Source organism: Salvelinus alpinus, chromosome 6 (genome assembly GCF_045679555.1).
Source record: "Salvelinus alpinus chromosome 6, SLU_Salpinus.1, whole genome shotgun sequence".
Classification (NCBI taxonomy): domain Eukaryota; kingdom Metazoa; phylum Chordata; class Actinopteri; order Salmoniformes; family Salmonidae; genus Salvelinus; species Salvelinus alpinus.
The window spans coordinates 76,509,532-76,535,277 of record NC_092091.1 but is presented as its reverse complement, the minus strand read 5'-3'; the positions used below and the strand labels follow the sequence as shown (position 1 = coordinate 76,535,277).

At 46.4% G+C, this 25,746-nt stretch overlaps 1 protein-coding gene across 1 annotated transcript in view; it reads left to right on the top strand.

Annotated features, from left to right (window-relative positions):
* The first annotated feature begins 5,523 nt into the window (after nt 1-5,523).
* LOC139579762 (uncharacterized) overlaps nt 5,524-25,746 on the top strand; it is a 51,904-nt gene continuing 31,681 nt past the window's right edge. The window contains exons 1-17 of the mRNA XM_071408583.1: nt 5,524-5,709; nt 5,949-6,085; nt 8,811-8,955; nt 10,394-10,487; nt 16,667-16,798; nt 17,155-17,341; nt 18,618-18,787; nt 18,931-19,043; nt 19,198-19,314; nt 19,515-19,703; nt 19,936-20,068; nt 20,344-20,496; nt 21,156-21,248; nt 21,742-22,010; nt 22,284-22,417; nt 22,665-22,827; nt 24,599-24,898. Of these exons, the coding sequence (XP_071264684.1) occupies nt 5,524-5,709; nt 5,949-6,085; nt 8,811-8,955; nt 10,394-10,487; nt 16,667-16,798; nt 17,155-17,341; nt 18,618-18,787; nt 18,931-19,043; nt 19,198-19,314; nt 19,515-19,703; nt 19,936-20,068; nt 20,344-20,496; nt 21,156-21,248; nt 21,742-22,010; nt 22,284-22,417; nt 22,665-22,827; nt 24,599-24,898 (2,715 nt within the window). The remainder of the gene's footprint in view (nt 5,710-5,948; nt 6,086-8,810; nt 8,956-10,393; nt 10,488-16,666; nt 16,799-17,154; nt 17,342-18,617; nt 18,788-18,930; nt 19,044-19,197; nt 19,315-19,514; nt 19,704-19,935; nt 20,069-20,343; nt 20,497-21,155; nt 21,249-21,741; nt 22,011-22,283; nt 22,418-22,664; nt 22,828-24,598; nt 24,899-25,746) is intronic.

The following is a 25,746-nucleotide window of genomic DNA, read 5'->3' as shown; positions in this document are numbered from 1 at the left end:
AATAGAACTTTTTGGTAAAAACTCAACTCGTCGTGTTTGGAGGACAAAGATTGCTGAGTTGCATCCAAAGAACACCATACCTACTGTGAAGCATGGGGGTGGAAACATCATGCTTTGGGGCTGTTGTTCTGCAAAGGGACCAGGACGACTGATCCGTGTAAAGGAAAGAATGAATGGGGCCATGTATCGTGAGATTTTGAGTGAAAACCTCCTTTCATCAGCAAGGGCATTGAAGATGAAACGTGGCTGGGTCTTTCAGCATGAAAATGATCCCAAACACACCGCCCGGGCAACGAAGGAGTGGATTCGTAAGAAGCATTTCAAGGTCCTGGAGTGGCCTAGCCAGTCTCCAGATCTCAACCCCATAGAAAATCTCACTGCTCTAGAGGAGATCTGCATGGAGGAATGGGCCAAAATACCAGCAACAGTGTGTGAAAACCTTGTGAAGACTTACAGAAAACGTTTGACCTCTGTCATTGCCAACAAAGGGTATATAACAAAGTATTGAGATAAACTTTTGTTATTGACCAAATACTTATTTTCCACCATAATTTGCAAATAAATTCATTAAAAATCCTACAATGTGATTTTCTGGATTTTTTTCTTCTCATTTTGTCTGTCATAGTTGAAGTGTACCTATGAGGAAAATTACAGGCCTCTCTCATCTTTTTAAGTGGGAGAACTTGCACAATTGGTGGCTGACTAAATACTTTTTTGCCCCACTGTATATAAACTGCTCAAAAAAATAAAGGGAACACTTAAACAACACAATGTAACTCCAAGTCAATCACACTTCTGTGAAATCAAACTGTCCACTTAGGAAGCAACATTGATTGACAATAAATTTCACATGCTGTTGTGCAAATGGAATAGACAAAAGGTGGAAATTATAGGCAATTAGTAAGACACCCCCAAAAAAGGAGTGATTCTGCAGGTGGTGACCACAGACCACTTCTCAGTTCCTATGCTTCCTGGCTGATGTTTTGGTCACTTTTGAATGCTGGCGGTGCTCTCACTCTAGTGGTAGCATGAGACGGAGTCTACAACCCACACAAGTGGCTCAGGTAGAGCAGTTCATCCAGGATGGCACATCAATGCGAGCTGTGGCAAAAAGGTTTGCTGTGTCTGTCAGCGTAGTGTCCAGAGCATGGAGGCGCTACCAGGAGACAGGCCAGTACATCAGGAGACGTGGAGGAGGCCGTAGGAGGGCAACAACCCAGCAGCAGGACCGCTACCTCCGCCTTTGTGCAAGGAGGTGCACTGCCAGAGCCCTGCAAAATGACCTCCAGCAGGCCACAAATGTGCATAAATGTGAATAAAAAGCTGTGCCTTCCTGCTACATCGTGACAGATGTTAATGCTTTTGTTATGAAACGGAGGTAGTTTAGTAGCCTTGTGAAACTACCCTGGGTCCAGTTTCCAAAAAGCATCTTAAGGATAAGTTCATCGTTAGAACCTTCGTAGGAGCATCGATAGTTCTCCAAGCTGTTTCCAAAACCATCGTTATTAATGTTGCACTTTTAAACGCTCGTAATCTAGAATGGCTAAGTGCGTTGTTAAATGCTTTTTTGCCCTCCCGCGTCACTTTATCCACAGAAGAATCACATGGTTTATCCATCTCTCTGTGACCGCCGATAACTTCAGAACAAAGTTGACTACAAATACATATATTTGTAGACTAAATTGAAAAACAAACACTGTACTTTAGCCTTTCAATTATATTCCAAATCAAATCAAATTCTATTTGTCACATGCGCCGAATACAACAGGTGTTTGCCTACTTAAAATACCGTAACCAACAATGCAGATATTTTTAATAAGTAAGTTAGAAAATATTCTGTTAAAAAACAATAAAATAACGATAACGAGGCTATGTACAGGGGGTTCCGGAACCGAGTCAATGTGCAGGGGTATAGGTTAGTCGAGGTAATTGAGGTAATATGTACATACAGGTAGAGGTAAAGTGACTATGCATAGATAATAACAGAGAGTAGCAGCAGCGTAAAAAAGGGTGTCAAAGCAAATTGTCTGGGTAGCCATTTGATTTACTGTTTAGCAATCTAATGACTTGGAGGTAGAAGCTGTTAAGGAGCCTTTTGGACCTAGACTTGGTGCTCCGGTACCACTTGCCATGCAGTAGCAGAGAGAAGAGTCTATGACTTGGGTGGCTGGAGAATCGGACAATTTTTAGGACCCTCCTCTGACACCGCCTGGAATAGAGGTCCTGGTTGGCAGGAATCTTGGCCCCAGTGATGTACTGGGCCATACGCACTACCCTCTGAAGTGCCATGCGCGTGGATGCCCAGCACTTGCCATACCAAGTGGTGATGCAACCATTCAGGATGCTCGATGGTGCAGCTGTTAAACTTTTTGAGGATCTGAGAACCCGTGCCAAATCTTTTCAGTATCCTAAGGGGGATATAGGCATTGTCGTGCCCTCTTCACGACTGTCTTGGTGTGTTTGGACCATGATAGTTTGTTAGTGATGTCGACACCAAGGAACTTGAAGCTCTCAACCTGCTCCACTACAGCCCTGTCGATGTGAATGGGGGTGTGCTCAGCCCTTCTTTTCCTGTAGTCCACAATCATCTCCTTTGTCTTGATCACTTTGAGGAAGAGGCTATTGTCCTGGCAACACACTGTCAGGTCTCTGACCTACTCCCTCCTCCATCGTTGTCTTTGATCAGGCCTACCACTGTTGTGTCGTCGGCAAACTTAATGATGGTGTTGGAGTCGTGCGTGGCCAGGCACAGTGGGTGAACAGGGAGTAAAGGAAGGGACTAAGCACGCACCCCTGAGGGGCCCCCGTGTTGATGGTCAGCATGGCAGATGTGTTGTTGAATACATTTCATGTTTAATCAGTTTAATTCAATTTTGCTACTTGTAGCCTATGCTATTGTCTGTAATTTGTCTCAATATATTTTATTATGTGTAGCCTAACGTGCGCAACTATATGCCAAATCTGTGATCTATATTTTGGAGGAACATCCCATCACCACTCTAGAACAACATCCCATCACCACTGTGGAACAACATCACATCACCACTCTGGAACAACATCACATCACCACTCTGGAACAACATCACATCACCACTCTGGAACAACATCCCATCACCACTGTGGAACAACATCACCACTCTGGAACAACATCACATCACTACTCTGGAACAACATGACATCACCACTCTGGAACAACATCACATCACCACTCTGGAACAACATCCCATCACCACTGTGGAACAATATGACATCACCACTCTGGAACAACATGACATCACCACTCTGGAACAACATGACATCACCACTCTGGAACAACATGACATCACCACTCTGGAACAACATGACATCACCACTCTGGAACAACATGACATCACCACTCTGGAACAACATGACATCACCACTCTGGAACAACATCACCACTCTGGAGCAACATCGCATCACCACTCTGGAACAACATGACATCACCACTCTGGAACAGCCTAAACTTAACCTTAGACACCTCTACATTTGACGTTGGGAAATTTGACATTTGAGAAACATGGATGAAACTCTAATTCTGACTTGAGACTATGAGAGTTAGTTGGTCAATTCACCGTCTATTCCACATTGGTTAAATGTAAATTAATTCAAAAGAAGTGGAAACAATGTTGATTCAACCAGTGGGGCATCTGTGATGAACTGTAAAAAATGTTTACTACCTTAGCTGCGCCAAATAGCAATCCCAGAAATGTACCTGCCTTGTGAAATAATATGAATATACCATAAAGAATCCACCCTAACGTTACTGCCATCCACTCCCTAGTCATCAGTCTCCCCTCCCTGTCCTGAAACAAGAAGAATAATGAAGAATCATGACTGATAGAAAATTATAACTCTTTCAGAATTTTCCTTTCAGTGTAATCAGCTTCAGACTTCCTGTGAAACTAGTACCATAAAACCATACAGAATTCTTTGAAACCTCATTACTGATTTACAGTAAAGAAAGATAAATGTAATGATTCATGTTTGGATCATCACGCTCAAAAGGAAGGAATACAGTCCCCATACACACACACACAGACAGACAGACATACTGTCACGGCTGTTGAATGAAGAGGACCAAGGTGCAGCGTGGTAAACGTACATATTACCTTTTATTAGGTGATGACGCCGACAAAACAATAAACAATACCAAACAACCGTGAAGCTTGTGCCACAAACAAAGTTAACTTCCCACAAAGACAGGTGGGAAAAAGGGATAACTAAGTATGGTTCTCAATCAGAGACAACGATAGACAGCTGTCCCTGATTGAGAACCCTACCCGGCCAAAACATAGAAATACAAATAATAGAACGAAAGAACATAGAATACCCACCCCAAATCACACCCTGACTGAACCAAATAGAGACATAAAAAGGATCTCAAAGGTCAGGGCGTGACACAGACAGACAGACAGACAGACACACACAAACAAAGGTTAATGATTCATGGAAAACCCTAGAAGTTAATGATTAGTGTGTACTGCTACAGACAGACCTCACCCTCCTCTCTCCATCCCTGTCTGACGGTACAGTCCAGTATATATACAGGTGTACTGTATCTTCCAGGGTGTTCCTCTACAGTGTGGGTTATTACTGCAACAGAGACAGGGAAAGAGGAAGAGATCCAACTACGCTCAAATAACCCGAGAAGGTATGGAAGCTTTGAGAAGGTTTCTTTACATAACTGGTGCTATTATATCACAAAACAATTCAGAGGTCTTTATTTTCATTTTGTTTACCATTATTGGTGTCATTTTACAGTAAATGTTTTTTATAGTCCTTAGATCATATTATAAACTGGGTGGGTCAAGCCCTGAACGCTGATTGTCTGACAGACGTGGTATATCAGAGTATGACAAAACATTTATTTATACTGCTCTAATTATGTTGGTAAACAGTTTATAATAGCAATAAGGCACTTCGGGGGCTTGTGGTATATTGCCAATATACCAAGGCTAAGGGCGTCGTGCTTAAGAACAGCCATTAGCTGTGGTATTTTGACCATATACCACATCCCCTAATATCTTATTGCTTAAATATATATTGTTTGTTGTGAAAATATACAGTTTTCGGTTATTAATGCTTTGTTAAAATATATTTTCTGAAAGTGTATATTATTGTCTTTAGACAAAACTATACTATGTTTCTGAATTAATATATTTTATTAATCGGTTCAGTTTTTGCTGAAGTGGAAAGATTTGATTTATTTATTTATTTATTTTATTATTATTATTTTTTTTTATTTTTTTTATTTAACAGGCTAACCGGATAGAAGCATTAATCTCTGTATGTTCCTAGGAAACATGGAATGCAATATTCACCAACATTATAGGACATGTTGGGTTGTGGCCAAGAGATTTAACAACAGGGGCTGGGGCAGGGATTTGCTTACAGTTGTTGATAATGAATCCCACTTCATGATGATAATGATGATGATGATGATGATGGCAGTCTCTCTCTCTTACCTCGCCCCCACTCCCCTCTTCTCTCCCACACAGACTGATGATGTTACCGGTGCTGGGTATGTCCTGTTTGGCCCTGGTCCTATCAGGAGGAGCCTGGGCGTTTGCTCCCAGCGGGGTCGGAGACTCCACTCACGCCAGCATCACGGGAACGGCCGTTCTACAGAAGGTCACAGAGGTGTGCCGAGCCATCGCCGAGTCAGAGGGACAAGACTTCACCCCCACGGTAAGTTTGTGTGTGTGTGTGTGTGTGTGTGTGTGTGTGTGTGTGTGTGTGTGTGTGTGTGTGTGTGTGTGTGTGTGTGTGTGTGTGTGTGTGTGTGTGTGTGTGTGTGTGTGTGTGTGTGTGTGTGTGTGTGTGTGTGTGTGTGTGTGTGTGAGAGAGAGAGAGAGAGCGAGCGAGATAAAGAAAATAGAGTATTGTGTCAGAATGTCTAGCCTTTAACCTCTGACCTTTCCCTTTAGGGTAACTCTGCAGAGGAGCTGGTCCAGGCCTGCCTGGGACCCAAAGCAACAGGTGAAGTGTCAGCAGCTAAGTTCAAATCTGCCCTGAATGAGATCTACGTACAGAACGGACAGGTGGACAGAGACTTTGTCAACAGGTTGGTGCCCCATTGATAGAGAATGAGGTTCCCTTATTATGTCAACAGGTTGGTGCTCCATTGATAGAGGATGAGGTTCCCTTATTATGTCAACAGGTTGGTGATCCATTGATAGAGGATGAGGTTCCATTATTATGTCAACAGGTAGGTGCTCCATTGATAGAGGATGAGGTTCCCTTATTATGTCAACAGGTTGGTGCTCCATTGATAGAGAATGTGGTTCCCTAATTATGTAAACAGGTTGGTGCTCCATTGATAGAGGATGAGGTTCACTTATTATGTCAACAGGTTGGTGCTCCATTGATAGAGGATGAGGTTCCCTTATTATGTAAACAGGTTGGTGCTCCATTGATAGAGGATGAGGTTCCCTTATTATGTAAACAGGTTGGTGCTCCATTGATAGAGGATGAGGTTCACTTATTATGTCAACAGGTTGGTGCTCCATTGATAGAGGATGAGGTTCACTTATTATGTCAACAGGTTGGTGCGCCATTAATAGAGAATGAGGTTCACTTATTATGTCAACAGGTTGGTGCTCCATTGATAGAGGATGAGGTTCACTTATTATGTCAACAGGTTGGTGCTCCATTGATAGAGAATGAGGTTCACTTATTATGTCAACAGGTTGGTGCTCCATTGATAGAGGATGAGGTTCCCTTATTATGTAAACAGGTTGGTGCTCCATTGATAGAGGATGAGGTTCCCTTATTATGTCAACAGGTTGGTGCTCCATTGATAGAGGATGAGGTTCCTTTATTATGTCAATAGGTTGGTACTCCATTGATAGAGAATGAGGTTCCCTTATTATGTCAACAGGTTGGTGCTCCATTGATAGAGGATGAGGTTCCCTTATTATGTCAACATGTTGGTGCTCCATTGATAGAGGATGAGGTTCCCTTATTATGTCAACATGTTGGTGCTCCATTGATAGAGGATGAGGTTCCCTTATTATGTCAACAGGTTGGTGCGCCATTAATAGAGAATGAGGTTCCCTTATTATGTCAACAGGTTGGTGCTCCATTGATAGAGAATGAGGTTCACTTGTTATGTAAAATGCTTGGATTGCTTGGAATTAGCACAGAAAATGCAACACGTTTTTAATTACATTCTTATTTAAAAAAGCCTCCTGAATGGCGCAGCAGTCTAAGGCACTGCATCGCACTGCTAGCTGCATCACTACAGATCCTGGTTTGATTCCAGGATGTGTCGCAGCCGGCCGCAGCTTGGAGACCCATGAGGCGACACACAATTGTACCGGTTAGGGGACGGTTTGGCCGGCCGGGATGTCCTTGTCCCATCGCGCTCTAGCGACTCCTGTGGTGTGCATGATGCATGCACGCTGACACGTCGCCAGGTGTATGATGTTTCCTCCGACACATTGGTGCAGCTGGTTTACAGGTTAAGCAAACATTGTGTCAAGAATCAGTGCGGATTGGCGGGGTCATTTTTCGGAGAATGCACGGCTCTCATTGTAGAATAATAGTGAAGACATCAAAACTATGAAATAAAACATATGGAATCATGTAGTAACCAACATTTCTTTCAACAAATCAAAATATATTTTATATTTGCAATTCTTCAAATTGCCACCCTTTACCTTGATGACAGCTTTGCACACTCTTGGCAATCTCTCAACCAGCTTCATGAGGTAGTAACCTGGAATGCATTTCAATTAACAGGTGTACCTTCTTAAAAGTTAGCTTGTGGAATTTCTTTCCTTCTTAATTAATTTGAGCCAATCAGTTGTGTTATGACAAGGTAGGAGGGGTATCCAGACGATGGCTATATTTGGTAAAACACCAAGTCCATATTATGGCAGGAACAGCTCAAATAAGCAAAGAGAAATGTCAGTCCATCATTACTTTAAAACTTCTCTAGGATAGGTGGGACGGTAGCGTCCCACTTGGCAAAAATCCAGAAAAAATGTAGCAAGGACAGCATCCCGGATTTCCCTCTTCACTGTTGACGTTGAGACTGGTGTTTTGCGGGTACTATTTAATGAAGCTGCCAGTTGAGGACTTGTGAGGCGTCTGTTTCTCAAACTAGACACTCTAATGTACTTGTTCTCTTGCTCAGTTGTGCACCGGGGCCTCCCACTCCTCTTCCTATTCTGGTTAGGGCCAGTTTGCGCTGTTCTGTGAAGGGAGTAGTACACAGCGTTGTACGAGATCTTCAGTTTCTTGGCAATTTCTCACATGGAATAGCCTTCATTTCTCAGAACAAGAATAGACTGACGAGTTTCAGAAGAAAGTTCTTTGTTTCTGGCCATTTTGAGCCTGTAATCAAACCCATAAATGCTGATGCTCCAGATACTCAACTAGTCTAAAGAAAGACAGTTTTACTGCTTTTTTAATCAGAACAAGAGTTTTCAGCTGTGCTAACATGATTACAAAATGGTTTTCTAATGATCAATTAGCCATTTAAAATGATAAACATGGATTAGCTAACACAATGTGCTATTGGAACACAGGAGTGATGGTTGAACTAGTTTTCTTATCCAGCACATGTCATATGCTGCTCTCAAACCCTTTATTCCTAAGAACCTTATTGGAAAGGTTTAGGATGTGCATCACTCATACACCCTTCTTCTAGTGGATCTAATGTATGAACTATATAAACAATTAATCATTGTCATTATTGTGCCAGTCCAAGTGAACATTTGGTATATCCCTCCTACAGTCGTTTTCTATATAAAACCAATTGATCAAAATCTTTATTATAACAGCCCAGCCCATCACTTCAACTCTGAGGCGTTTGCTGAGGGCCGGCGCCTTATAACTGATGGGGTGGCCAGCATCAAGGCCAACGTACAAATGGAGAACTTCCAGGCTGCCAGAGAGACACTGGGGAGAGTAGTACACACACTACAGGTAAGAGGAGAGAGAGGGGGGGGGTGAAAGAGGGGATATGCAAACATTTCAGGTAGTTAGAGAGACACTGGGGAGAGGACTGTACACAGTACAGGTAGTTAGAGAGACACTGGGGAGAGGACTGTACACAGTACAGGTAGCTAGAGAGACACTGGGGAGAGTACTGTACACAGTACAGGTAGCTAGAGAGACACTGGGGAGAGGACTGTACACAGTGCAGGTAGCTAGAGAGACACTGGGGAGAGGACTGTACACAGTACAGGTAGCTAGAGAGACACTGGGGAGAGGACTGTACACAGTACAGGTAGCTAGAGAGACACTGGGGAGAGGACTGTACACAGTACAGGTAGCTAGAGAGACACTGGGGAGAGGACTGTACACAGTACAGGTAGCTAGAGAGACACTGGGGAGAGGACTGTACACAGTACAGGTAGCTAGAGAGACACTGGGTAGAGGACTGTACACAGTACAGGTAGCTAGAGAGACACTGGGTAGAGGACTGTACACAGTACAGGTAGCTAGAGAGACACTGGGGAGAGGACTGTACACAGTACAGGTAGCTAGATAGACACTGGGGAGAGGACTGTACACAGTACAGGTCTTTTTTAGTGCTGCGAAATGTTTTGTTGTGCTCCTAACTTTTTTATTTTGGGAGCACCACTGTTATCAGAGCCATGACTGCAGGTAAGGGGAGAGAGAGGGAGAGAAAGAGAGGGAGGAGTGGGAGAGGGAGAGGGAGGAGTGGGAGAGGGAGAGAGAGGAGGAGAGAGGGATAGAGAGAGAGAGAGGGAGAGAGAGATTTAGAAGAGAGAGAGAGAGAGAGAGAGAGAGAGAGAGAGAGAGAGAGAGAGAGAGAGAGAGAGAGAGAGAGAGAGAGAGAGAGAGAGAGAGTGTGAGTAAAGGGTAGAGAGGAAGAAAGTCAGAACTTCCAGGAATGAAGGGAGATAAGATAACTAATAAAAGGATAGAGGGAGAAGGGAACGGGGGGTCTGCTGAAACAGGACTAGTAAAGCCGCAGGAAGTTGTTTGGGGGTGCTGCGTATTTATTTCTTTTTTCAAGGGGTGGGGGCTGGGGTATTCAAATATATATATTTGCTTGCGCTACAGAGGCTATATTGGTCTGCTAATACAGAACTAGTAAAGGCCCAGTGCACTACTTTTGTGAGAAAACATTAATTTTTTTATTTTTTATTAATATTTGTATATATTTTTTCAGGGGGTGCTGCAGCACGCTCAGCATCCCTACTTCCTGCGGCTAAGGAGGGGAAAGAGAAACATCTATCTCACCTCATCTCTCATTTCATATTTCATGTTGGCTCAAGTATTTTCATCTGAACCAAGTTAACTTCTGTCTTGAGGTGTCTGTAATAGGGAATTAGATAGATATCTTTCCCACAGACACAGACTTGGTATATAATACATGCTTGTGTTTTGTCAGGACTTCTACAGCCACAGTAACTGGGTGGATCTGGGATACACTGAACCCTACGCCAACCTGATCCGCCCCGATCTCCCACTGGAAAACCTGGCAGGTAGGGTGGGCTTGTGTTAAAGCAGCAACGAGGACAGCTAGGCGTGGGAACCAACTGGAGGGAGGGAGGGTGGTACGACAGGGAGGGAGGGAGGGAGGGAGGGGGGGAGGGAGGGAGGGAGGGAGGGAGGATGGTAGGATGGTAGGGCAGGGAAGGAGGGAGGTAGGGCAGGGAAGGAAGGAAGGAGGGAGGTAGGGCAGGGAGGGACTGAGGGAGGTAGGGCAGGGAACGAAGGAGGGAGGTAGGGTGGTAGGGCAGGGAAGGAGGGAAGGAAGGAGGGAGGGAGGGAGGGAGGGAGGGAGGGAGGGCAGGGAGGGAGGGAGGGAGGTAGGGCAGGGAAGGAGGGAGGGAGGTAGGGTGGTAGGGAGGGAGGGAGGGAGGTAGGGCAGGGAACGAAGGAGGGAGGTAGGGTGGTAGGGCAGGGAAGGAGGGAAGGAAGGAGGGAGAGAGGGAGGGAGGGAGGGAGGGAGGGAGGGAGGGAGGGAAGGGAGGGAGGGAGGGACGGAGGGAGGAAGGGAGGGGGGGAGGGAGGGAGGGAGGGAGGGAGGGAGGGAGGGAGGGAGGGCAGGGAGGGAGGGAGGTAGGGCAGGGAAGGAGGGAGAGAGGGAGGGAGGGTGGTAGGGAGGGGGGTAGGGAAGGGAAGGAAGGAAGGAGGGAGGGTGGGAAGGAAGGAGGGAGGGAGGGAGGGAGGGAGGGAGGGAGGGAGGGAGGGAGGGAGGGCAGGGAAGGAAGGGGGAAGGAACGGAGGGAGGTAGGGCAGGGAAGGAAGGAGGGAGGGTGGGTGGTAGGGCAGGTGAGGAAGGAGGGAGGGAGGGTGGTAGGGCAGGTGAGGAAGGAGGGAGGGTGAGTGGTAGGGAAGGGAAGGAAGGGGGAAGGGACGGAGGGTGGTAGGGCAGGTGAGGAGGGAGGGAGGGTGGGTGGTAGGGAAGGGAAGGAAGGGGGAAGGGACGGAGGGTGGTAGGGCAGGTGAGGAAGGAGGGAGGGTGGGTGGTAGGGAAGGGAAGGAAGGAGGGACGGAGGGTGGTAGGGCAGGGAAGGAAGGAGGGAGGGAGGGTGGTAGGGCAGGGAAGGAAGGAGGGAGGGAGGGTGGTAGGGCAGGGAAGGAAGGAGGGAGGGAGGGTGGTAGGGCAGGGAAGGAAGGAGGGAGGGAGGGTGGTAGGGCAAGGAAGGAAGGAGGGAGGGAGGGTGGTAGGGCAGGTGAGGAAGGAGGGAGGGGGGGTGGTAGGGCAGGTGAGGAAGGAGGGAAGGAGGGTGGTAGGGCAGGGAAGGAAGGAGGGAGGGAGGGTGGTAGGGCAGGGAAGGAAGGAGGGACGGAGGGTGGTAGGGCAGGTGAGGAAGGAGGGGCGAAGGGTGGTAGGGCAGGGAAGGAAGGAGGGAAGGAGGGTGGTAGGGCAGGGAAGGAAGGAGGGACGGAGGGTGGTAGGGCAGGGAAGGAAGGAGGGAAGGAGGGTGGTAGGGCAAGGAAGGAAGGAGGGAGGGGTGCTTGAAATGTTAGAGAAAAAGTATGACAGCAGATTAAAAAGGAGAGACAAAGAGAGAAATCTGCTGCCACCTCTGGCTTCATACAATAGTGAGGTCATTAAGGGTTTACAGGAAGTCTAAAGGGCAGACAGAGAGGGACACAAACACACACGTAATCTCCTATGTTCAACAGAGCAAGATAAAGCAGAACAGTCTGTGGGAATTATGGGTTAGAGAAAGGATCACCACGCCCATTTAGGGTTTAGGAGAGTATGTGTGTGTGTGTGTGTGTGTGTGTGTGTGTGTGTGTGTGTGTGTGTGTGTGTGTGTGTGTGTGTGTGTGTGTGTGTGTGTGTGTGTGTGTGTGTGTGTGTGTGTGTGTGTGTGTGTGTGTGTGTGTGTGCGTGCGTGCGTGCATGTGTGTGAGGGTCATTCTTGATTTACGGTAGTAAATGATGTCCCTTGACAATTTTGTTAACTGTTATTTTACAAGAAAAAATATGTAAGACCTTTATACTGCAACCCATCTACACTAGCGGTCAAATGTTTATGAACACCTACTCATTCCAGGGTTTTTCTTTTTTTTTTTACTATTTTCTACATTGTAGAATAACAGTGAATACATGAAAACTATGAAATAACACATGGAATCATGTAGTATCCAAAAAAGTGTTAAGCAAATCAAAATAAATTTGAGATTTGAGATTCTTCAAATTGCCACGCTTTGCCTTTATGACAGCTTTGCACACTCTTGCCGTTCTCTCAACCAGCTTCATGAGGTAGTCATCTGGAATGCATTTCAATTAACAAGTGTGGCTTCTTAAAAGTTAACTTGTGGAATTTCTTTCCTTCTTAATGCATTTTAGCCAATCAATTGTGTTGAAGATAACCCTATTTGGTAAAAGACCAAGTCCATATTAGAGCAAGAACAGTTCAAATAACCAAAGAGAGATGACAGTCCATCATTACTTTAAGATATGAAGTTCAGTCAACATGGAAAATTTCAACAACTTTGAAAGTTTCAGGTTCAGTCACAAAAACCATCAAGCGCTATGATGAAACTATGATGAAACTGTCTCTGGGTCTTCCACAGGAATGGAAGACCCAGAGTTACCTCTACTGCAGAGGATACGTTTATTAGAGTAACCAGCCTCAGAAAATGCAGACCAAATAAATGCTTCACAGAGTTCAAGTAACAGACACATCTCAACATGTTCAGAGGAGACTGTGTGAGTCAGGCCTTCGTGGTCAAATTATTACAAAGAAACCACTACTAAAGGATCAATAAGAGGAAGAGACTTGCTTGGGCCAAGAAACACGAGCAATGGACATTAGACTGGTGGTAATCTCTCCTTTGGTCCGGAGTCCAAATGTTATATTTTTGGTTCCAACCGCCGTGTCTTTGTGAGACGTGGTGTGGGTGAACACATGATCTCTGCATGTGTATTTCCCACCGTAAAGCATGGAGGAGGAGGTGTTATGGTGTGGGGGTGCTTTGCTGGTGACACTGTCTGTGATTTATTTAGAATACAAGGCACACTTAACCAGCATGGCTACCATAGCATTCTGCAGCGATACGTCATCCCATCTGGTTTGGGTTTAGCGGGATTATAATTTGTTTTTCAACAGGACAATGACCCAACACACCTCCAGGCTATGTAAGGGCTATTTTACCAAGAAGGAGAGTGCGTCAGATGACCTGGTCTCCACAATCCCCCGACCTCAACCAAATTGTGATGTTTTGGGATGAGTTGGACAGCAGATTGAAGGAAAAGCAGCCAACAAGTGCTCAGCATGTGTGGGAACTCCTTCAAGACTGTTGGAAAAGCATTCCAGGTGAAGCTGATTGAGACAATACCAAGAGTGTGCAAAGCTGTCATCAAGGCAAAGGTTTGCTTTTTGAAGAATATCAAACATATTCATTACAAGATTTAGATGAGCTTTAGGGTTTAGTAAATTATTTGTCCCAAATACAATGATTTTAGTTTGTGAAATATTTCGAACTATCTTATTTCTTGCCACCCATTCTGAAACTGACTGAGGCTCTTTGTTAAGTGTTGCAGTCATTTCAGTCTCTGTAGTAGCTGACATGTATAGTGTTGAGTCATCCGCATACATAGACACACTGGCTTTACTCAGGCCAGTATCGTCAGTAAAGAATGAAAATCATTACCTATGTGTGTGTGTTGAGTGAATGCCAAGAGAGTGTGCAAAGCTGTCATCAATGTAAAGGGTGGCTACTTTGAAGAATCTCAAATATAAAATATACACTGCTCAAAAAAATAAAGGGAACACTTAAACAACACAATGTAACTCCAAGTCAATCACACTTCTGTGAAATCAAACTGTCCACTTAGGAAGCAACACTGATTGACAATAAATTTCACATGCTGTTGTGCAAATGGAATAGACAAAAGGTGGAAATTATAGGCAATTAGCAAGACACCCCCAATAAAGGAATGGTTCTGCAGGTGGTGACCACAGACCACTTCTCAGTTCCTATGCTTCCTGGCTGATGTTTTGGTCACTTTTGAATGCTGGCGGTGCTCTCACTCTAGTGGTAGCATGAGACGGAGTCTACAACCCACACAAGTGGCTCAGGTAGTGCAGCTCATCCAGGATGGCACATCAATGCGAGCTGTGGCAAGAAGGTTTGCTGTGTCTGTCAGCGTAGTGTCCAGAGCATGGAGGCGCTACCAGGAGACAGGCCAGTACATCAGGAGACGTGGAGGAGGCCGTAGGAGGGCAACAACCCAGCAGCAGGACCGCTACCTCCGCCTTTGTGCAAGGAGGAGCACTGCCAGAGCCCTGCAAAAGGACCTCCAGCAGGCCACAAATGTGCATGTGTCAGCATATGGTCTCACAAGGGCTCTGAGGATCTCATCTCGGTACCTAATGGCAGTCAGGCTACCTCTGGCGAGCACATGGAGGGCTGTGCGGCCCCACAAAGAAATGCCACCCCACACCATGACTGTCCCACCGCCAAACCGGTCATGCTGGAGGATGTTGCAGGCAGCAGAACGTTCTCCACGGCGTCTCCAAACTCTGTCACGTCTGTCACATGTGCTCATGTGCTCAGTGTGAACCTGCTTTCATCTGTGAAGAGCACAGGGCGCCAGTGGCGAATTTGCCAATCTTGGTGTTCTCTGGCAAATGCCAAACGTCCTGCACGGTGTTGAGCTGTAAGCACAAACCCCACCTGTGGACGTCGGGCCCTCATACCACCCTCATGGAGTCTGTTTCTGACCGTTTGAGCAGACACATGCACATTTGTGGCCTGCTGGAGGTCATTTTGCAGGGCTCTGGCAGTGCTCCTCCTTGCACAAAGGCGGAGGTAGCGGTCCTGCTGCTGGGTTGTTGCCCTCCTACGGCCTCCTCCACGTCTCCTGATGTACTGGCCTGTCTCCTGGTAGCGCCTCCATGCTCTGGACACTACGCTGACAGACACAGCAAACCTTCTTGCCACAGCTCGCATTGATGTGCCATCCTGGATGAGCTGCACTACCTGAGCCACTAGAGTGAGAGCACCGCCAGCATTCAAAAGTGACCAAAACATCAGCCAGGAAGCATAGGAACTGAGAAGTGGTCTGTGGTCACCACCTGCAGAATCACTCCTTTATTGGGGGTGTCTTGCTAATTGCCTATAATTTCCACCTTTTGTCTATTCCATTTGCACAACAGCATGTGCAATTTATTGTCAATCAGTGTTGCTTCCTAAGTGGACAGTTTGATTTCACAGAAGTGTGATTGACTTGGAGTTACATTGTGTTGTTTAAGTGTTCCCTTTATTTTTTTGAGCAATATATTTTGATGTCTTTAACACTTTTTTTGGTTGCATATGTGTTATTTCATAGTTTTTATGTCTTCACTATTATTCTACAATGCAGAAAATAGTAAAAATAAAGAAAAACCCTTGAATGAGTAGGTGTTCTAAAACTTTTGACCGGTAGTGTATTTGTATGCATTGTAGAAACTACTGGGTCCCAGCAAATTTGCTCATCCCATTGGTGATGTGTAGAGGTGTAGAGGTGTGTAGAGGAGTGGCATGTTTTGTGGATTTAGAAGTATCTATCTATTATTTTGAATAGACAGTGAACAAAATGATATAAGATATTGTATAAAAAATTTAAACAAAGACTATTAAAATACCTATTTTGTTGCTAATATAATGTGTGTCCCTCAGTTTTACGTCATTGGTGTCACCACCTTGAAAATCTCTGATGACATAGATATTCAAGGTCCTTGATCATTCTCCCCAGCGGCAAACTGTTAGTTGGGAGGAATCTATATTTTAAAGAACACGATTAGCTAAACACCCTTTTATCCACTGATTCCATGGTAATTTGGTGTTGCTCAATCCAATGTGTCACTTGGTGTTAGTCAATTTAAATGAAGGGAAATAACACTGTGAGCAAAATCATTAATCATAGCACTAGTAAATCATTTTTAAAGATTTGAGCATTTGTAGCCTCCATTTCAGAAAATCCTAATTTACTTAAAATGTCTCCTTGGTGTTACCATCATTGATGTTACTACTCCTACAGGTGGTACAATGTTATTACAATGGTAAAAACTATTTAAAGTTATTAAGCTGCAATATTGGTTCATTTAGAATGGTAACATGCGTTCATATCAATAAAATAAAAAATGTATATATGTATTTTTAATGCCACCGTAATTCAAGAACCACTCTTAAACGTTGTGATTTGGTTGGGTAGATCTCAGCACCCCGACCTGCAGTGACTGTGTCAGTGGGGGGTTCTGTTCCAACTCCATCCTGCCTAACATCCTTAATGAGAAGAAACTCACCTCTGGGTACATGGGGATCTTCTCTGCAGCTAAGCCTAAAGGTACAAACAAACAAACAAACAAACAAACAAACAAACAAACAAACAAACAAACAAACAAACAAACAAACAAACAAACAAACAAACAAACAAACAAACAAACACACACACACACACACACACACACACACACACACACACACACACACACACACACACACACACACACACACACACACACACACACACACACACACACACACACACACACACACACACACACACACACACACACACACACACACACACACACACACACACACACACACTACCTTCCACAGATACCCGCACACACACTACCTTCCACAGATACCCGCACACTCTCTGTATAACACCCATCATCACCTCTCTTCTCCCAGGTAAGTGTAGTCATGGCGGTGCAGCTGACCTGACCAGCTCTGAGGTTCCTCGCGGGGGCATCAGCAAGGACGAGCGTCGCTCTGACAACGTGGCCCTGCACACCGCTGCTGTCACCGTGGCAACGACCGCCACCCTCCAGCTGCTGGACGACATCCGGGGAGCCGCCGGTGACAACAACTACCTACGGTACGGAGAGGGGTAGAGGGGGGTGAAGGGAAGGAGAGGGGTAGAGGGGGATGAAGTGGAAAGGTAGAGGGGGGAGAAGGTGAGGAGAGGGGTAGAGGGGGGAGAAGGGGAGGAGAGGGGTAGAGGGGGGTGAAGGGGAGGATAGGGGGTGAAGGGGAAGAGAGGGGTAGAGGGGTGAAGGGGAAGAGAGGGGTAGAGGGGTGAAGGGGAAGAGAGGGGAAGAGGGGGTAAAGGAGAGGAGAGGGGGTGAAGGGGAAGAGAGGGGTAGAGGGGGTAAATCTGCTAAATTGTAATTACTCGATTTATTGCCTACCTCATGCCTTTTGCACACATTGTATATAGATTCTCTTTTTTCTACCATGTTATTGACTTGTTTATTGTTTACTCCATGTGTAACTCTGTGTTGTTGTCTGTTCACACTGCTATGCTTTATCTTGGCCAGGTCGCAGTTGCAAATGAGAACTTGTTCTCAACTAGCCTACCTGGTTAAATAAAGGTGAAATAAAAAAAATTAAAAAAAAGGTGAGGAGAGGGGTAGAGGGGGTAAAGGAGAGGAGAGGGGGGTGAAGGGGAAGAGAGGGGTAGAGGGGTGGTGAAGGGGAGGAGAGGGGGTGAAGGGGAAGAGAGGGGTAGAGGGGTGGTGAAGGGGAGGAGAGGGGGTGAAGGGGAAGAGAGGGGTAGAGGGGGGTGAAGGGGAGGAGAGGGGGTGAAGGGGAAGAGAGGGGTAGAGGGGGTAAAGGAGAGGAGAGGGGGGTGAAGGGGAAGAGAGGGGTAGAGGGGTGGTGAAGGGGAGGAGAGGGGGTGAAGGGGAAGAGAGGGGTAGAGGGGGGTGAAGGGGAGGAGAGGGGGTGAAGGGGAAGAGAGGGGTAGAGGGGGTAAAGGAGAGGAGAGGGGGGTGAAGGGGAGGTGAGGGGTAGAGGGGGTAAAGGAGAGGAGAGGGGGGTGAAGGGGAAGAGAGGGGTAGAGGGGGTAAAGGAGAGGAGAGGGGGTGAAGGGGAGGAGAGGGGCAGAGGGGTAGAGGGGGTGAACGGAAGGAGAGGGGTAGAGGGGTGAAGGGGAAAAGAGGGGTAGAGGGGTGAAGGTGAGGAGAAGGGTAGAGGAGGGTGAAGGGGAGGAGAGGGGTAGAGGGGTGGTGAAGGGGAGGAGAGGGGTAGAGGGGGGTGAAGGGGAGGAGAAGGGTAGAGGGGGGTGAAGGGCATGAGTGGGGGGTAAGAGGGAATTACCCATGTTGAAGTTACTCACAATCTCTCTCTTTATCTCTCTCTCTCTCCCACAGCCTCATGGGCATAGCGCGATCGTCAGTGGTTGCTTTTGTGATCGACACTACGGGGAGCATGAAGGATGACATCCTCGAAGCCAAGAGAGTCGTCTATGAGATCATCGACAGCAAGAAGGGAACGCAGGATGAGCCCTCCCAGTACATCCTGGTCCCATTCAACGACCCAGGTAAAGCTGGCTTTACACTCCACCAAGCATTCTCCTTAGCAAAACATCACTGACAAACTCTGGCATTCACTAAAATGCTGGTGCGGTTTGTGGTTAAGTCAGGAAGTGGTTAGTGATCAGTGTGTGTTTGTGTGTGTGTGTAGGGTTCGGACCCCTGATTAGAACGACAAACCCTGATGTTATGAAAACAGAGATCGCTAAACTCAAGGCTGATGGAGGCGGAGACCTCCCTGAGATGTGCCTATCAGGCCTACAGGTACAGTGATTGACATGTCTATATTCCAATCAGCTTTCAGATATAATCCCATTCTTTCTTTGCAGTGCACCTGACAATAAATAAAGAAACTAAGCATTTTCCCTCTCCCTCTCTCTCTCTCTCTCTCTCTCTCTCTCTCTCTCTCTCTCTCCAGTTGGCGCTGACCGGTGCCCCTGCATCGTCCCACATCTATGTTTTCACAGATGCCGTTGCCAAGGACATTGCGTTAAAGGACACCATCGTGGCCCTGATCAGGAGCACCAAGTCAGCTGTGAGCACTTCCTCAAACACCTCCTCAAACTCTTCCTGTTTTAGAAGACACCATGTCCTACAGTTCAGGATCTTATTAATTAGGGCACACAGTAGCAAAACGCAGCAAAATGTTTTGCAACGGCAAATGAAAACCAGCATTTGGTGCCTAATGAATACGACCAGGCAAACTCTCTCAAACACACCTATGTGTCTCTCCAGGTGTCTTTCTTCATGACTGGTGCTGGTGCTGGTGCTAGAAGGAGGAGGCGTGGAGTAGAGTCCAGGGCAGCTACATACGAGACCTACAAGGACCTGGCGCTGGCGTCTGGTGGTCAGGCTATTGGAGTCACCAAAGACAATCTGCCCCAGGCCACTGACGTCATCATCGACTCCTCCACCTCCGCTCTGGTGAGTCAACGGTGGTGGCCATTTTGTTTTGGATAAGTAGTTGATTTGAATTCATTGAAAACTTAATCAATTGAAAAACACAGGCTTTATAAATAATGATTTTTAGAAATGCCTAGACATAATTGTTATATCTATGATAATTAAATCCTCCATGTTACAATAAAACAACAACATACCCTACATCACCTCTTCTTTCTATCTTCCTCACTCATTCTGTCCTCCTCCTCCTCAGGTGACAGTCCTACAGCGAGCGAGGAACCCAGGCAAAGCTGAGACGTTCTCCTTCCTGCTGGACGAGTCTCTGAACAACATCACCATCTACATCACTGGAAAGTCCCTCACCTTCACCCTGAAGAACCCTGCAGGTAGGAACCTCCAACACCTACACACTGATCTAATATCAGTTTTCAGGTAAAGGTTCACCTAACTGAATAGGATGACATTTCCCCTAGACACTGATCTAAGGTTAGTTTTTCCTCCTCATTGGTTAAGACCTGTTTTGCGTGTTTGAGTATGTAGCTATCTTAATGTTTTTAAGGCACAAAGCATATTTCAACAAGGTATCATGAACCAGGTATAGCCCATTGACAGTATGTTTGACTGTTATCCTATTTGACTGTCACCCTCCTTGCCCCTACAGGTGTGACCCAGAAACAGAATGAGACCAACGGGGAACTGGGGACCGTCCAGACGGTGGGCAACCTCTACCGGGTCCGTCTGGCCTCCAACAAACAGACAGGATTATGGGAAATCAGCATGAACTCCAACCAGCCCTACACACTGAAGGTCACTGGTGAGTTACCATAGAGATACGTCTGTTCCATTAAATATGTGTGTTATGCTCACGCTCACCACTAGATGGAAGCCTTGATACACACAGAGCCCAGACCTGGGTTAATCAATAATCAATTCAAATATGTCACATGCACCAAATACAAGAGGTGTAGGTAGACCTTACAGTGAAATGCTTACTTATGAGCCCTTAACCCACAATTCAGTGTTTAAAAAAGTAAATAAGAAAAAGCATGAAAAAACATGTCAATGAGTCAATGTTCAGGGGTACAGGTTAGTCGAGGTAATTGAGGTAATATGTACATGTAGGTAGGGGTAAAGTGACATCACCTAACCTTCACTCTTTTAAATCATGTACAAATATGTCAAAAAGTATTGGAACCCAGGTCTGGCAGAGCCATAAGAGAAGAGAGAGAATACAGCCCTGACTGACTGTGTGTGTGTGTGTGTGTGTGTGTGTGTGTGTGTGTGTGTGTGTGTGTGTGTGTGTGTGTGTGTGTGTGTGTGTGTGTGTGTGTGTGTGTGTGTGTGTGTGTGTGTGTGTGTGTGTGTGTGTGTGTGTGTGTGTGTGTGTGTGTGTGTGTGTGTGTGTGTGTGTGTGTGTGTGTGTGTGTGTGTGTGTGTGTGCGTACGTGTGTGTGTGTGTGTCTGTCTCTCCAGGTCAGAGTACCATTGCCTTCATTTATGACTTTGTGGAGACCTTCGAGGGACCTCACCCAGGATATGCCCTCATCTCTGGCCGTCCAAAAACAGGTAAAACGCTATAACATCATCTTAAAATCATTATCATACCAGCAGGTAATCTGTCAATCACAATTATACTAAGGCGACATCATGGTGACATCATGGCGACATCATGGCGACATCATCTACATGAATGCAGCTGCCACTTCATTAAAGCCTTTAGAGGCAGATGATCATTGTGCACGTCGTTTTTCTCACTGGCGAGAGGTTTTGCACTCATCGCTCTATTCTCTATCAGAAAGTAGGCTGGTCCTCCTTGATGTTGTGTAGGTCGAAACAATGCATTCTGTTCATTTATAAAGCCTACTTAATCAAAGTCATAAAAAGCAATTAATTGTAATTTGTAATAATCAATGTGAATCTAGAACAGTTACATATCACACCCTTCAAGATAATTTTCCTCCTCTCTCTCTCCCTCTTTTTCTCTCCCTATCCCTACTCTCGTCCTGCTCTCTCTCCCTCTCTTTCCCTCCGTTCCTCCTCTCTTCTCTCCTTCTCCCAGGTATGCCTGCCATGCTTTTGGTATCAGTGTTGGGCAGAAAAGGCCCAGCCTCTGTCAAGGTGGCAAACGTTGCTTTGGTGACAGTGTCAGGGTCAGATGTCGTAGGCGGTACCCTGGAAGACATGGGCAACGGGGACTTCCTAGTTACGGTAACCAAGGTCCCTGCGGGGGAGTTTGTGGTGCTGTTGAACGGGACAGACGTGGTCTCCTCCACCGTGTTCCAGAGACAGTCCACCACTCAGATGTCTGTCTCCAAGGTTACCATCAAGGTAAGTTTACATTGAAAAACGCCTTTCATTTGTAAATCTTGAAGAAGTCTATATTGCATGTTGGGATAGTGTTAGATAAAAACCATGGTCATAGACATTTATAGACAATATCAGAAAGAAAAACATGACTTACTATTACTCCCTATAAATGTAGGGCCCTACTTACAAATTACAACATGGACTTTCTAAGCACAAGAAAAACAAACAAGTTGCACATTTAAAAAAGTGGACCTCACAACAACTACTCAACAGATCTTCTTCTTCTTGTCTTAGGCCGTGGTGGACAGAAGCATGGAGCCTGGTAAACCCTTCACCCTTCCGTTCACCGTCATGACCGACGCCACTGGAGGCAGCTACAAAATTAGTGCCAGAAACGACAGAGACTTCAAAATGAATGTCCCTGGCAGGTAGGGATCAGGGCTGGAATATCCTGAGACTGGTCCCAGATCTGTTTGTACGTTCTTGCCCATTTCTGTGGTCATTGTTGCGTGACAAATTGACCGTAGAAGCAATTTAGGCACAAACAGATCTGGGACCAGGTTATCTGTTCAAAATCAGCTTCTCTATGCTGGCAAAATTATTCAACATTACTAAAATATTGTTGTCTCTGTATTGACAATTAATGCTAACCCATTGCTAATGCTAACTTAACAGCATCGCTGTGACCACCGGAGGATACGCCACTGGTGAACTGACCATCACGGTGCCCGCTAACACCCCATCGGGAACGGACGTCACCCTGACCATCGAGGCAGTGGCGCCCGGGGCCACCGCTGACTCCAACTACGCCGTCCTGCGCCTCTCTGTCGTCACCAAGGTAACCTCACATATGTAGATATATCTACACTGAGTGTAAAAAACATTAGAAACACCTGCTCTTTCCATGATATAGACTGACCAGATGAATCAAGGTGAAAGCTATGATCCCTTATTAATGTCACTTGTTAAATCCACTTCAATCAGTGTAGATGAAGGGGAGGAGACAGGTTAGAAGGATTCATAAGCCTTGAGACAATTGAGACATGGATTGTGTATGTGTGCCGTTCAGAGGGGTGAAGACAAAATATTTAAGTGCCTATGAGTGGGTTATGGTAGTAGGTACCAGGCGCATCGGTTTGTGTCAAAAACTGCAATGCTGCTGTTTTTTTTACACTCAACAGTTTCCCATGTGTATCAAGAATGATCCACCACCCAAAGGACATCCAGCCAACTTGACACAACTGTGGGAAGTATCGGAGTCAACATGGGCCAGCATCCCTGTGGAATCCTTTCGACACCTTGTAGAGTCCAGTTCCCAATGAAATAAGGCTGTTTTCAGGGCAAAGAGGGGGACGTAATATTAGTAAGGTGTTCTTAATGTTTTGTACACTCAGTGTATATACAAATAGATATATTAGATATGCTAGAATGTGGATATATAAAGATACACTAGAGAGCTGAGAGGCCTATATGGGCCCGTCTCCACTGTATGGGCCATCTCCACTGTATGGGCCATCTCCACTGTATGGGCCCGTCTCCACTATATGGGCCATCTCCACTGTATGGGCCATCTCCACTGTATGGGCCATCTCCACTGTATGGGCCATCTCCACTGTATGGGCCCTGTCTCCACTATATGGGCCATCTCCACTGTATGGGCCATCTCCACTGTATGCTCCCGTCTCCACTGTATGAGCCCGTCTCCACTGTATGGGCCCGTCTCCACTATATGGGCCATCTCCACTATATGGGCCATCTCCACTGTATGGGCCCGTCTCCACTATATGTGCCATCTCCACTGTATGGGCCATCTCCACTGTATGGGCCATCTCCACTGTATGGGCCATCTCCACTGTATGGGCCCATCTCCACTGTATGCTCCCGTCTCCACTGTATGAGCCCGTCTCCACTGTATGGGCCCGTCTCCACTATATGGGCCATCTCCACTATATGGGCCATCTCCACTGTATGGGCCCGTCTCCACTATATGGGCCATCTCCACTGTATGGGCCATCTCCACTGTATGGGCCATCTCCACTGTATGGGCCATCTCCACTGTATGGGCCCATCTCCACTGTATGCTCCCGTCTCCACTGTATGAGCCCGTCTCCACTGTATGAGCCCGTCTCCACTGTATGGGCCCGTCTCCACTATATGGGCCATCTCCACTATATGGGCCATCTCCACTGTATGGGCCCGTCTCCACTATATGGGCCATCTCCACTGTATGGGCCCGTCTCCACTGTATGGGCCGTCTCCACTGTATGAGCCCGTCTCCACTGTATGGGCCCGTCTCCACTGTATGGGCCGTCTCCACTATATGGGCCATCTCCACTGTATGAGCCCGTCTCCACTGTATGAGCCGTCTCCATTGTATGGGCCGTCTCCACTGTATGGGCCCGTCTCCACTGTATGGGCCATCTCCACTGTATGAGCCCGTCTCCACTGTATGAGCCATCTCCACTGTATGGGCCCGTCTCCACTGTATGGGCCCGTCTCCACTGTATGGGCCCGTCTCCACTGTATGGGCCATCTCCACTTCTAAATAGCCTCCTTTCCTCATCTCTTCTCCCTCATCACCATGATTACTCTCTCTCTCTTTTCTGCAGGTGACAGATTTCACCCCTCCCCAGTGTGAGGTGGTCATTGTCTCATCGGTCGACTGCCCGGCTGACCCAGCAGCCTGCAGCTCTGCCTTCTGGCAGCTCTCTGCCAACCTGACCGACGGTGTCAATGGCACGGGCATCACCAGCCTCAAACACCGCCAGGGAGCGGGTAACCTCACCCACACGGACCTAAAGCAGACGGTTGTTACTGCAGCGTTCAACGCTTCGTGCTGCTCTCTGACAGTGGAGCTGGTGGCGGTGGACAAGGCCATGAATGTCGGCACCTGTCTATACACCACCAAGGTAACCTGGCTTCACATGAGGCTGGTGAGGGGAGGACGGCTCATAACAGTGGCTGAAATTGAGTGAATGGAATGTTATCAAACACATGGAAACCATAGAAACCAAGTGTTTGATACACTTCCAGCCATTACTATGAGCCGTCCTCCCCAATTAAGGAGCCACCTGGGGGTGTGGTTCAATGTGGGTGTGTTATGTTCACTATATCTTATCCTGACAGCAATTGTTGTTTGTCCCTCGAGTCACAGTCCCAAACAGGCCACAGTACATTGGGTGTTGAATTGCTTAGCAACCGCGTGACGTGATTGGTCCAGAATCCCATGCGCTGAGCGTAATCAAAGAGAAAGAGGCGAAGAGAGGGAAAACTGGGCCCAAAATCTGTTTTCTCTGGCAGGGGGCGTTTTTTTGTTTTGTTCGCTCACCAAATGAGGAGTTTCTGTATGGAGGTCAATGAGTGGTGAATTTGATTAACAGAAAATGTCATGACTTATTTGCTACATGTGGCTTATTTGATCTAATATAAGTTTTACAGTGATTAGTTTATGGGTGTACTGTTATAAGTAGGACATGTGACATCCCTGCAACTTTGAGAAAAAAACACTTTGTATCGGAGTTGTGCCTGGTCGTCACAAGTTACCACAAAGTCATAAACCCCGACTATTTCTACAATTTATCTTCTTAAAAAAATGTATCTTAACCTTAAGCACACTGCTAACCGTGCTAATGTGCTAAAGTCCAACCTAAAAACATAAATGGAGAAACAAAACCTGTAATAGGCGGGTGCTCGACAGCCCGCCGTTCCGTTTCGTGGACAAAGAATCCCATTGTTATGGCGGAGACATAAGCATCAT